The sequence below is a fragment of the Nyctibius grandis genome, chromosome 5, assembly GCF_013368605.1.
Source record: "Nyctibius grandis isolate bNycGra1 chromosome 5, bNycGra1.pri, whole genome shotgun sequence".
Classification (NCBI taxonomy): domain Eukaryota; kingdom Metazoa; phylum Chordata; class Aves; order Nyctibiiformes; family Nyctibiidae; genus Nyctibius; species Nyctibius grandis.
Window position 1 is genome coordinate 43,370,144 of NC_090662.1, and position 14,111 is coordinate 43,384,254.

Here is a 14,111-nt window from a genome sequence, read left to right on the forward strand (position 1 = left end):
GAAAGGGCTTCTTCAAATACATTGCAGGTAAAGCCAACACTAGAGGCAATGTAGGCCCACTGATGAATGAGGTGGGGGCCCTGGAGACAGAGGATAAAAAGAAGGCGGAGTTACTGAATGCTTTCTTTGCCTCTGTCTATACTGCTGGAGGCTGTCCTGAGGAGCCCCAGACCCCTGCGGCCCCAGAAGAAGTCAGGATAGAGGAGGAATCTGTCTTGGTAGATGAGGGCTGGGTCAGGGAACAATTAAGCAATCTGGACATCCATAAATCCATGGGCCCTGATGGGATGCACCCGCGGGTGCTGAGGGAGCTGGTGGAAGTCATTGCTAGGCCACTCTCCATCATCTTTGCTAAGTCGTGGGCAACGGGAGAGGTGCCTGAGGACTGGAGGAAAGCGAATGTCACTCCAGTCTTCAAAAAGGGCAAGAAGGAGGACCCGGGTAACTATAGACCAGTCAGCCTCACCTCCATCCCCGGAGAGGTGATGGAACTACTTGTCCTTGGTGCTGTCTCTAGGCACATCAAGGATAGGGGGATCATTAGGGGCACTCAACATGGCTTCACCAACGGGAAGTCATGCTTAACCAACTTGATAGCCTTTTATGAGGACGTAACCCGGTGGGTAGATGATGGTAAAGCAGTGGATGTGGTCTATCTCGATTTCAGTAAAGCGTTTGACAGGGTCTCCCACAGCATCCTCGCAGCTAAACTGAGGAAGCGTGGTCTGGATGATCGGGTAGTGAGGTGGATTGTGAACTGGCTGAAGGAAAGAAGCCAGAGTGGTGGTCAATGGGACTGAGTCCAGCTGGAGGCCTGTGTCTAGCGGAGTCCCTCAAGGGTCAGTACTGGGACCAGTACTATTCAATATATTCATTAATGACTTGGATGAGGGAATAGAGTGCACTGTCAGCAAGTTCGCTGATGACACAAAACTGGGAGGAGTGGCTGACACACGGGAAGCTGCGCAGCCATTCAGAGAGACCTGGACAGGCTGGAGAGTTGGGCGGGGAGAAATTTAATGAAATATAACAAGGGCAAGTGTAGAGTCCTGCATCTGGGCAAGAACAACCCCATGTACCAGTACAAGTTGGGGACAGAGCTGTTGGAGAGCAGCGTAGGGGAAAGGGACCTGGGGGTCCTAGTGGACAGCAGGATGACCATGAGCCAGCAGTGTGCCCTTGTGGCCAAGAAGGCCAATGGCATCCTGGGGTGGATTAGAAGGGGTGTGGTTAGCAGGTCAAGAGAGGTTCTCTTCCCCCTCTACTCTGCCCTAGTGAGGCCGCATCTGGAATATTGTGTCCAGTTCTGGGCCCCTCAGTTCAAGAAGGACAGGGAAGTGCTAGAGAGAGTCCAGCGCAGAGCCACGAAGATGATTAAGGGAGTGGAACATCTCCCTTATGAGGAGAGGCTGAGGGAGCTGGGTCTCTTTAGCTTAGAGAAGAGGAGACTGAGGGGTGACCTCATTAATGTTTATAAATATGTAAAGGGCAAGTGTCATGAGGATGGAGCCAGGCTCTTCTCAGTGACATCCCTTGACAGGACAAGGGGCAATGGGTGCAAGCTGGAACACAGGAGGTTCCACATAAATATGAGGAAAAACTTCTTTACGGTGAGGGTGACCGAACACTGGAACAGGCTGCCCAGAGAGGTTGTGGAGTCTCCTTCTCTGGAGACATTCAAAACCCGCCTGGACGCGTTCCTGTGTGATATGGTCTAGGCAATCCTGCCCCGGCAGGGGGATTGGACTAGATGATCTTTCGAGGTCCCTTCCAATCCCTAACATTCTGTGATTCTGTGATTCTGTGTGATAATTCACTGAAGTTTTAGCAAAACACACCAAGCTAAAAATAGAGGAGGTTAAAAGTTCTAGACTGTCTTGTTTTTCAAGAAAATGCCAGTATTACAGCAATTTAAATAGAAAAAAATATTCTAAACATACCTTAAGAGATCCACGGGACTGTGCTGTTTGCATGTATTCTCAAAGAAAGCTGCCACAAAATCTTGCAACACTGGAAGAATACTGCTTGACCTTTCCTATTTTGGGGTTTAATTTTTTAAAAATAAAAAAATTAAGATCAGACATCAACCTGAAAATGACAAGAACAATTTAAGCACATTAAATAACAAGTGGTGTGTCTATCTCTGCAATGGTCCATTGTCTTCATTCTCTCAAGAATGAAGTCTAGCTGGGTCAGTCAGCAGGTAGCAGAAAAAAGCTGAAAACATATTAAAGGGCTTACTGTTAACATCTATTATTCTTGTGTAAGGATATTAACACTGGATTAGAACAATACGAACTGTAAAGCCATGATTTTATGTAATTCCTTTGATTATCTTTAATCATGTCACTAGTCTTGCCAATTCTGGTTTTCCCATCTATATGAAGGAGAACATACATTCCAAAAATATCACTAAGAATTATCAATTTCATAAGTGTTTGAAACAATACACAAAACCCAAACTTTATAAAGCCAGCAGACCAAAAAAATGAGTTTTGGAGTGGAGTATTACCTGTGAAACAAGGAATTTACATAAGTGATAAAAAATTTCTGCATTCTGAGGATTCTTCTCAAAAGCTCCAATCCACACTTTGTAGGCATCGTCACTCTGCTCCATCTGCAAATACAAGGTGGCCAAACTCTCCAAGAGCTGACAGTTGTTAGGGCAGAGCTCCAATAAAGATCTACAAAGTTCTGCAGCAGACTCCCACCTTAAAGAAAAGTAAACGTAAGTTTTCAAAAAAGCAGAGTCAAGTACTCCAATTAAAAATGTCTTGAAACAACTTACCTTTCAAGAAGTTTCAGCAAAGCTATCATGTTTCTGTAGAGAGGAAAGCAGATAGCTATTCTTTTGTCAGCCTCAAGGCTTTCATCAGTACATGTTTTGACTGCATCTTCAAAACAAAAGTATAAAATCAAGCCTTTAGACCTCAAGGAATGTCAAAGTTGTTTGAAGCCTTAACATAATAAAAAGTCTCATTTAACATAATGAAAATACATAAGTGTGGAAAGATATTTCTGAGTGTGCTGCTTTTGCAAATTACTTAAAAAAGGAAGATGACCATCTCTGGAAAAGCTTTCTTAACGCTTATCACCACAGTGAAAAGACAAAGTCTTTCAGAAGTTTCATCCCTCATTCATTTAAAAAACTGGAAACATCCTACAAGTGTTAAAGCCACATTACAGATAGCAGTGTATCACTATTTAAAACTACATTCCAGGATCTCCAGCATAGCTGCTGAAAGCTATTGAGACAGAAGTTGATATAGGATATTATTTTTCTTCTCAGCATAATAAAAAGTTACCCAGTAATGAACACCCCATAATGAACACCCCATTATCATGGCTGGACTGCCTTCACTCCCACAGTTGGACTACTCAATCGATCCTTGAGTATTACCACCTGCAGCATAGATATATTTTCAGTGGCAATTCAATATTGCTGCTGGCTAACACGCTAAGTACTGACATTTATACAATGCTATTATAAATTCTACCTCTGGCAACACCACAAGTCAAAAATTCAATTTCTTCTAGTATCTTCATTTTACATCTTCAAAAAAATTACTCAGTTTACTTAACCTTTGAGTGAAGACAAACACATGCATTGCTCTGCCTCTTCTAAGGAAACACGCTAATCTTCCAGGAAAGTAACTTTCCAATAGACACATCCCATTGAGGGGAGGGAGGGTAAGAGAGAGAACGACAACAGAAGCTTGGCTTTATGCTTGCATAAGCCCAAGAAAACTAGCAATGTCATACTGCCACAAGCCACTGGTTTTTATCTTGATATAATATCATAGTTGAGAGAAAAATCTATGGCTTTAAACCATAGATGAAAAACTCAGTGTGAACGTTAAGTACCCGAGAACACGAACTTTCATCTTGAAATGAACAGAGCTTTTCATCTTGCTTTGAACAGAGCAGTGAGGAACTATTCACTGGATTAATCCCAATGGCTTAACATAGTCATCAGCAATATTGCACTCCCTTGAAATTCCAAAAGTTGGATAATATTTCTTGATTTACAAGAAGTGAGCACTGTATTAAGTAGTTTACCTCCTTAATCTTACCTTCAAACATAGCTAACAGCATATCGGGATCAGTCTTCACATCTTGAACTGTTTGCCAAGGTATTAAAAATGGCTCTTTGTTCATGATCCTTGAAGGACTGACATTAGCTGGATCATAGAACTTGACTGGGAGACTGCCGAATTCAGTCAGATGTATGTAAGCCAGCCAAGCCAAGCCACGGTCACTTACAGTAAGGCGTTCTGATATTATCTTTTCATTTGGTGATTTTAAAGCATTCTGTAACGGTTAAAAGAAATAGAGATTTTATGGTTGAAATACATTATAAGATCGAAGAACGAGAAAAGGAAACAGGAAGAATAAGTTTTAATAATCTCAAGTCTTTTCCATAGAAAAGACAGGAACTAATTCTTTACATCAATCATGATTATATTTGGCTTATGTGAACATGTGACCGTATTCAAATCATATGCATAATTTCTAGTAACAGGTTTAGAAAAACTGTAGAAGATTGTTATTTTGAAAAGTGAACAGAGTTAGACTTTGAAAACATGCATCTCCCAAAATGTGTTCCATTTTTCTGCTTAATTCTTGGACAATTACTTAGAGTTGCATAGAAATAATGCGTTAGCTCTAGAGAAAACTCATCTACAAGTTAAATTCAGCTTGCTGTATCCTACTGGGTTTTGTGGTTTGGGGTTTCACAGAATCACAGAATGTTAGGGATTGGAAGGGACCTCGAAAGATCATCTAGTCCAATCCCCCTGCCGGGGCAGGATTACCTAGACCTTATCACACAGGAACGCGTCCAGGCGGGTTTTGAATGTCTCCAGAGAAGGAGACTCCACAACCTCTCTGGGCAGCCTGTTCCAGTGTTCGGTCACCCTCACCGTAAAGAAGTTTTTCCTCATATTTATGTGGAACCTCCTGTGTTCCAGCTTGCACCCATTGCCCCTTGTCCTGTCAAGGGATGTCACTGAGAAGAGCCTGGCTCCATCCTCATGACACTTGCCCTTTACATATTTATAAACATTAATGAGGTCACCCCTCAGTCTCCTCTTCTCTAAGCTAAAGAGACCCAGCTCCCTCAGCCTCTCCTCATAAGGGAGATGTTCCACTCCCTTAATCATCTTCGTGGCTCTGCGCTGGACTCTCTCTAGCACTTCCCTGTCCTTCTTGAACTGAGGGGCCCAGAACTGGACACAATATTCCAGATGCGGCCTCACCAGGGCAGAGTAGAGGGGGAGGAGAACCTCTCTTGACCTGCTGACCACACCCCTTCTAATCCACCCCAGGATGCCATTGGCCTTCTTGGCCACAAGGGCACACTGCTGGCTCATGGTCATCCTGCTGTCCACTAGGACCCCCAGGTCCCTTTCCCCTACGCTGCTCTCCAACAGCTCTGTCCCCAACTTGTACTCATACATGGGGTTGTTCTTGCCCAGATGCAGGACTCTACACTTGCCCTTGTTATATTTCATTAAATTTCTCCCCGCCCAACTCTCCAGCCTGTCTAGGTCCCTCTGAATGGCTGCGCAGCCTTCCGGTGCGTCAGCCACTCCTCCCAGTTTTGTTTGTTTGTTTGTTGGTTTGGGGTTTTTTTTTTTTATCATTTTCTAGTTATACAGCTACTAAGTTACAGCTATCCAAGTCTACCGAAAGCACCATCTCTAGAGACATTGTTTAAAAAAAACGTGTTAGAAACATTACTGAGAACCAGGATACTACTTCAAATTTTCCTACCACTCATATGCAAAACTAGAATATCCCAGTTAAATTGGCAGACCTAAAATAAAATCATTAGAGCATGCAATTAGACAAAGTCTAAACACAATTGCTCCCAAAACAGAACAGAATCACAGCTAGTGATGTGCCAACATTTTTCTGGATAAATGCAGTACAATCAAAGAACACACTTTCAAGGGAATGAAAGTACTTGCAAATTTAGGTAAAATTCAGCAGGACATTTGTCCTGTAACAGGTAAAAACTGAAGTTTCAAAAACATTTCATTTATTCACGCTTCAAAGTATTTACTTCAGAAAATTTGCTTTCAAGTTTTCAAAGAGACACATTGCTACTTACTCTGAAGTAGCATTTACTTATAAATTATCTTCTCTTAAATATGGTTAAACAATCTCTCCCCAAGACATTCTTTTCAACTACACATTTCAGACAAATATAAAAAAAAAAGTTTGGTTTTGTGATGATGCTTTGGGGAAAGGTAAGAGAAACCAGCCCATGTTATTCCCCCATATACCCTGGATTTCCATGTCAATTCGACACAGACTGAGGTTTTTCTCCCTAGAGTTACATTTATCAGTACTGTTGTGCTTAGAATAGCTTTTGGAGGAAGTCAACACAGCATTACACTTTTCTATTTAAACTGGAGCTAGAAAAAAGGCATTATAGCCTTAAACCACGTAACTGAGAAAAATGTTTCAGGGTGTAGCAAGCAACAGGTGCCACCTGCTGATAGGAATGAAAATGCCTGCAATTGAAACTACAGCAGCTCCCACTTTTAATAAGAGCTGATGTCAGCACTCGATTTCTCACCTTCACCCACCACTTCTGTTGACTACAGAATACTAACAGTGACCTAATTTTTTTCTATAGTCACAATAAAAGCCTGAGATAACTCCATGACTTTGGAGAACATGGGATCAATAAAGTCTGATTTAACAGCCTCCAAATTTTGGAGCAGGGCAATACTGTTAGATAACATCATACTATGTTCTTCTCAAGAACTACTGGTTTGATAATTTCTGTAGCAATAAACTTTTGAGCACCTGAGGCAAGACATTACTCACAGGTCCTTCACTGCAGAAAAGTGTTCTACAGCTTACCAGAAATCAAGTAGTGAAGCAGCTCCCTGGGATTTACTTTGAAACATAGTAGTTTAGGTTATTAGCTACACAAGCAAAGCAAAATAGGTAACAAAAACCCCAAAGGTATATTCAAATCTTACAATGGCATCATATCTCAAAACGTAAGTCTCTAGGAGAATTCCTTCAGCAAATAAAAGAACAGTTCTTCTGTTCATTAGAACGTTAGGCATTAGAAAGGTGAAGGTATGACAACAATTCCTGGGGTGGTAACCTGGAAGTTACCTGCAGCAGAGCAAGAGCATTCTGATGTCTTCCTGTAAACAGGCTTAAGTGAACCCTGTACAGAAGAGTCTCCAGCAGCTGAAAGGACACGAGACTTGGATTTTCTTCTCCCTCTGACACTTCTGTTAGGAACCGTAGCATCCTCCCACATACATAGTCTTTTCCATCAAAGGAATTCTCCAAATTCAAAAACTAGAGAGAAATAATTCATATTAATAATGTATTATTATAATCAGATTACTAGTAAAGCTTCTAGGTTAAAGTTTAAAATAACATGAATCAGACTTTGGATAAGGTCTTTCACCACCTTATGAACCGTATTTCCCTCCCTCACACCAAATTTTCACATTAAACCTCAAAAAATACTGTCTAAATATTAAAGATCACATAGTCAAAAGTTAAATTTTGCAAGCTTAAGTAACAAAAAATAAGAAATGTAAAATAAAGATGTTAAGTAACTTATTACCTGAGGAAAAGTGATGATTTCTGCAAATATCCTGCAAACAGAACTTTGAATCGCTTGACTCTATGAGCAACTTTTGAGTTTTCAAAAAGCTATAGTGTTTTTTGGTTCACCCTTTCCCTGTCATACGTACTGGTTTTCTACAGTAGAAAATGCACACTTACATGAACATTTCACATGTACCTTTTTTTTTTTAAAAAAAACTTACTGTCCACCAGATTTGGTAACAGGGAGCATATTCCACTGCTGTTTCACACATTTCCTGTATCTCCTCCTTGGTTCCTCTTTTTGAGAAGAGTCTGAGGTAATGACACCAAATTTCAGGATTTTCTTTGTTGTTCTCAAGGGCTCGAGCCAAAACATTTAAAGTAGAATCTAAACACTCAGATGATGAGCTGTAAAAATTTAAAAAGCACTCACATCAACTATGTTAGTATTAGGACTTACGCAATATCAAATATGAAAATGGATGCTTATAATTAGAATGGAAGTGACAGTCAGCCGTGTTTGTGGGGTTTTTTTAAACATGTGCTGTCCTTCACTATGGAAGTTTCAAAGCTTCAGTAAGTTTTCATCCTTCAAAGGTTATTATCAGGTGCAGTTATCAGTGCATGGGAAAATAAGGCACTCTTGGAAGAGTGCTAATTCACAGAGTCCAATTTAATTGAAAACAGGTAAGACTCATCTGTAAGCAGAAGTCTCAAGCTGTAATCATACAAAGGCATTTATATCATACAGATTTAAAAACTTAAGTAGAAATTTCAAAAGCTTAGTAAAGTAAGTTAGAATATTTTTGTTACATATTTACTTTCTACAGTCAAATATAAGCCTTTATTTCACATTTCTATGCATGCCATGCAGGTTTTCTCTGCCTCTAAACCATTAAAAAAAAGGAGATTTTACTTTTTGAGATAACTATCATGAGATGATACCAACAAAGTAATACAAGATTAGTTCAAATAACTGACTATGTTGCAAACCACAGAGCCGAGCTTTAATTCATAAACAAACTTCCATAAAACCACAGAAAGCTTCTGAGGTCACATTTGTTCACAAAACATCCTTAGAAATTACTTTGCATAGATATTTATGAGAGGAAAAATGCATGCCCCAAAATAAAACACAGTTAACCACGTGTAAGTCTCAAGCCTTCCCAATCCCTTCTATCACTGCCACCTACTAAACAACTCAGTTGCTTCAGAGTACTAAGGTGGGGACAGTGGCAGGGTGGGAATGGGGGAACTGGCTGTTTCAAGAAAGGGATGCATTGTCTTCCATTAGGTTTCCTCCCTACTTTTCTTAGTCTTTTTCCAAGTACACTTATATTCAGAAAGTGTGCTAATCTCCCCCTGACACTTGCTGGTAGTATTTTCTTTGACTATTGGCCTTTCCAGTTCTATCCATTCTAGTGTTCAGGCTGCTATTGATACAGCTAAACTGATTTTTTTGGTAAATTTTCCATTACCCGCAGTTTACACAAGGCTTTTACACAAGAGCGCTGCTCTCCTCTCCATTCCATTTCCTCCCTGCTGCAGCTGCTTAAGCCAGTACCTCACTAGTAAAATCGAAGTCAATCTCTAGAATGAAACCATCATGACAGAATTCCTACTGAAATTATTTGATTGCCAATAAAAACATGGTACCCTGCAGAATAATTGAAAGGAACAGAAACTAGAGAAACTTACAAATCCAAAAATTAAAAAACTACAAAGTAAGAAATTGAGTACTCAACTGGACCATTTCTACAGGGATAAAACAATACAGTAGAGCTGTTCTTTAAAGAAAGCTTTCTGATGAAAGTTACTTCAAACATTATTCCAACCATTCACTCTGTAGAGGAGAAACTGATTTCAATTTATTGGTCCACTACTTTATCACTGGAAGTACAACATTCCACTGTAATCTTGGGTATAGATTAGGTTGTGCACCTTTCAAACAGAAACAATCATTTCTCCCACACTACTTTCCATCAACTTCCATTCCGAATCAGAACCTACCTAAAGATAAACTGTCAGTGTAATTTATTAGTCATATACTATACTGCATACAGTAGGAAATCTAATGTATTTTTTAACCTTTTACGTAATAAATTTGTGGCATTGTTAAAGAAAGTTCTTTAACATCAGAAAGGAAACTTGATCATAGTAGTATGGGTAAAGCACAAAATCAAATCTAAAATGTAGCAGACTTACCCTTCATTTTGATTCAAGTATTTGTATGCGAGTTTAATCCAAAGTTGTACGTCACAGGGGTTTTCTTGGACACTTGCCTCCAAGTTAGAAATGTCATCAGTCTCACTTGTAAAATACCGGACATCATCTGGAGTCACAACAGTATCGAGAGCTGGAACTCTTTTTTTATGTTCTGTGGGATGGGCTGCAAATAAAACAAAAATAAAAAGTGTTTCTTTTCAAAACAGAAGTGGCCTGTAAGATTACAACTCACACGAGAAGTGGCATTTATATATTTCAAGTATACCCATTGACCAGAGCAAAATATGGTTATTTCAACATCCTCAAAACTTAGAACTGTGTAGTCTGTAGAAAATTGGTTAGCATTCAACTGAGAAGGCAAGAAATGAATAGCAGTAAAAGGCTGCTTTGATCAACGGACACCAATTAAAGCAGTTCATTAGGCAGCATTAGGAAACAGACCCATCTGACAAAGAAAAATTTATCTCAATTCTGAGTCTCTAAAAAAATCCTTTTTACAGGATTTGCTAACAAATCCTAAAGCTCCCACTTCCTTGAGTCACATGTGAAACACTGTCGGGTTACTGACGCTCTAGCAGGCTTCTAAGTCTCAAATACCATTTAACAGTAGTTTTTTTTAACTCCTGACTTCAACACCAAATACTAACTCCGTACAAATTTAAGATAAGTGAACACATGAAGTTTTACTACTTATAGTTCTGGGAGGGGAAAAATAAAAGTCAAAAAAAAAATCCTAATGGTCTATGGGCAAAGCTGAAACTTTCTAGGGAAATAGTTCTTTATGTTCCTTTTAAGAATAGGCAAGTAGAAATTCCACCTTAACTTCTAGTCACACATTATACTAGATTTTTTTTCCTTAGAAACAGCAAATTCAAGTCAAACTTTACCCAAAAATTTATGCAAAATAAAGTCTGCAGCAGGAAATATGAAGTAGATTTAATAGATGCCACACATCCAGATTACCATATTTAATAGGTCCAACAAACTGTTCCTCTTCACTGCTGCTACTATCTAACAGAGGTTTTCTCCAGTACTTTGGTCTCCATTTCCTTTTATCTTTCCATGTTGTAAAAGGAGGTGCTGCAAACAAGCAAAGTAGTAGAATTGCTTTTACTTTTCTGTATTCAAGATTAAAACACCTTTGATAATAAGATTATAGATAAAAACATTCTGTGAGTGCAACACAAGTGTGTAAGTTTCAACACTACTTATTTAAAATCTATTGTGCTCAAATGCGTAAGTCATTTTTCCAAATTGGACTCCAAAACTATTACATTATTGCCTTAAAACAAACTCTGCTGCCTTTAATTTACCATAAGCAGAATTTATAATACTGAGATAAATAAACTAAGCAACAAAAAAATTTATTCTTGGTTTACAAAATCATCAAGGTACTTATATAATTAAAAAATCTACCAAGTTACTTACTGTGACTTTTACTCTCATTGACATTGCTGGCCAGAAGAACAGCCATCTGATCCACTGACATACGGTCTCTGTTTATACCAAAAAGTTTTTCAACATATTTTTCTGAAACAAGAATATTTGTACCTTAGGTAAACCATAAGTGAAAATGGATAAGTCACTTAAAAGCAATTTAGCACAACATACACTGAATTCATGAAATACGACTGCTTCAAGAAGTATGGTAATTTCACATACTAGAACAAAGAAATGAAAAACTCAAAAAAATTTTTTCCACAACTTGCCTATATGGCAACAACACTGTTACAAAATTCCAACTCCACTGAAACAGACCAGCCCAGTAGTTACAAAAAGCAGGACAGGGAGAGGGAAAGATTCCATGCCCGCTGCTCCACAATCCCCTGAATCCCACCAATACTTTCATTTTTTTTCAGTGAAATGTTCCACATATCAATGATTTTCTTTCTGTAAAGACATCAAGGTAACTACCCACTACAAAGGATTGAATTGGACAACTGCAGAAGCCTATTTTTTCATATAGCTATATCTTATACATTGCTTTACATTAAAGTCCTTGCACGCAGAGCTTTCAGTGAAAGCCATTCCCCCTTCAGAAATGACTCTGTATATAAAAGTGAACAGAAGACTCTTAAAAACCTGTGGCAGTGCTGATTTCCTCGTCAGTGCTTTTTTCTGAACAGCCAATCAGTTCTAAATTGTAAGACAGAATATCCTGAAACAGCTGCTTACGGCTAAGAGTGCAATCTTTCATGTGCTGCCTAAAAGTCAAACAAATAAGCAATTAATATATTTATCACAGCAACCATTTAATAAGGCTTATAACTAGAAAGCTGGTTTTAGTACACGCTTGGGTAAAGCATAAAGAAAATGATACCCACTGAAAACACTACAGCCCGTTTTGAAATTTCTGTTAAATATGTCTGGATCTTCTCTAAACGTAAGCTTGCATCAGTAAATTTAATCCTAGTCTTCATTATTTCACTATAGCCTTACTCTTTAAACCTCTACACACTCGCTTCACACTAACACAAAAACACACTATTAAGAACTTTCCAGTTCAAACAAGGTAGTTATAAGAATTAAATATCACTTTGCATTTAAAAGATTCCAACTATGGTTTGATGATAACAGCTAAAAGCTGATCCAAAAAGCCATCTGCCACCAAAACGGGCAAAAAAAGAGCTGAAGTCCAGTCCTACTATATCTTTCCAGTAGTTAGAAATTTCCAAATTGAGTTTATTCCTGACCAATTTATATCCATTTGCTCTTGTACGAACTTTTAAAATATGCTGTGCAACACCATTTAACAAACTCTTTTTAATATAATTTAACACCAGGCTTCAAAGAAACGAATTTAGCCAGTATTTTCCCAGAAAACTAGAATTCCACTACTACAATAGTGATTTTTTTTACCTAATCACGTAATAGTTGGTATATGCTTCATTTCGGTTAGCAGAATGATACATCTCTAGTGTGCCTAACAGTATCGCCCACTACCTGAGGTCCCATGATGGTCTGGAGTTATGCTGAAGCTATAAAGCAAGGAGTCCCATCTGAATTACAAGGCAACCAAAAGGTGAAATATTCTCTAACAGTCCATACTGCTTTTCTAAATTTACACTTAAAGAGCCGCTTTTCCTCATGGCTTAGATGAAAGGGTTTTTTTCCTGCCAACCAAGTATCTGCAATAGGTTATTAAAAATAACTTTCTTTTCTAGAACTTGTGCATAGGATCATAAATCCAGACCTTTTAAAGAAGTGAAAAACATGCCTATTTTGGTCTGAGTCAGACATCTAGAAAAGGTTTAGTTCAAACAAATGAAATTAAGAACTCACCACTGACAGTCATCATCATTACATGTGCCTGTTAAATCAAAACGGCAGAAACACTGTTTTGGCTCAATCATATTGCTATACGTTACTGAACTGAGGTACAGTTTTTCCTTGGTTCGAAAATACGGACTAAACCTAAAATAAAACAGTGAATTTCTGTGACAAAGCTTACAAGATAAGACATCAGTTTAAATAAACAAAACATTCAAAAAATAATCACTTTTTCTGTATTAAATATCATTATTTCCAAAACCCTACTACTAACCAAAAGCATCACTGACCTATGAGTTAAGAGGAATATGAAAACAGTGGGAGAGAGAAAGAACAAAACAGTACTTCTCAACTGAAACAGATTCTGCTCTAGCATCCTCTTCTCCCTTAGGTGCAGAACTTCATTCATATAAAACAGGAAGTCTAGTAACCATTTGAGTAGGGAAAGCAAACCACTGAAACTGAATTTTCGTTTAGTTCTAGGAAAACTGCACTCATGCTCTAGTCAGTATAAGATGAATGTCAAATGGAAGTATAAAGAGAACTGTTAAAGATTAACCTGAAAAAACAGTGAAAACACACACATCAGATTTTTAGAACGTGTAAACAAACAAAAACCGGTCTGAGCTGAGCAGACTAATGCTTGTTTTAAATCTTTAGCTGAAGTTTGACTGTGTCAATTTTGGTAGGATTCAACTGCTACAGTTTAAATTCCAGACTTCTGTTTTCTAAAAGTTAATGTGTAGGAACAAAGCTCTCTCTCTTTAGTCAGAAGACAGATGTGTCAAACTTATTACACTTGCAGGTGCCTACTTTAAGCCAAGATGAATCACTGTGGTCATGCCTCTTTCCACTGAGCAGGAATCCAAAAATAGGTGATTGGCTCAATCTTGACTCAGACAATGTAAATCCTAGCCAAGCTGAAAGACTTCATAATTGAAATACGCTTCTGTTACTTTTTTCACGGATTTTAGATTGCTTCAGATTGGATATCCTGTTTTCAAATGCTTAACTATTATTTTTTA

The 14,111-nt window shown here is 38.5% G+C and overlaps 1 protein-coding gene across 2 annotated transcripts in view; it reads right to left on the bottom strand.

Moving 5' to 3' along the window:
• The window catches only part of ZFC3H1 (zinc finger C3H1-type containing), a 51,002-nt gene that overhangs the window by 10,209 nt on the left and 26,682 nt on the right, over positions 1 to 14,111 (bottom strand). Inside the window, exons 17-27 of one of the 2 annotated variants that reach the window (XM_068400959.1) lie at positions 13,099 to 13,230; positions 11,899 to 12,020; positions 11,245 to 11,346; positions 10,780 to 10,896; positions 9,796 to 9,979; positions 7,812 to 7,998; positions 7,141 to 7,332; positions 4,074 to 4,311; positions 2,789 to 2,894; positions 2,513 to 2,711; positions 1,941 to 2,035 (exon numbers count right to left, since the gene is read on the bottom strand). In XM_068400959.1, coding sequence (XP_068257060.1) covers positions 1,941 to 2,035; positions 2,513 to 2,711; positions 2,789 to 2,894; positions 4,074 to 4,311; positions 7,141 to 7,332; positions 7,812 to 7,998; positions 9,796 to 9,979; positions 10,780 to 10,896; positions 11,245 to 11,346; positions 11,899 to 12,020; positions 13,099 to 13,230 — 1,674 coding nt within the window. The remainder of the gene's footprint in view (positions 1 to 1,940; positions 2,036 to 2,512; positions 2,712 to 2,788; positions 2,895 to 4,073; positions 4,312 to 7,140; positions 7,333 to 7,811; positions 7,999 to 9,795; positions 9,980 to 10,779; positions 10,897 to 11,244; positions 11,347 to 11,898; positions 12,021 to 13,098; positions 13,231 to 14,111) is intronic. The other variant, XM_068400960.1, reaches the window with a different exon arrangement.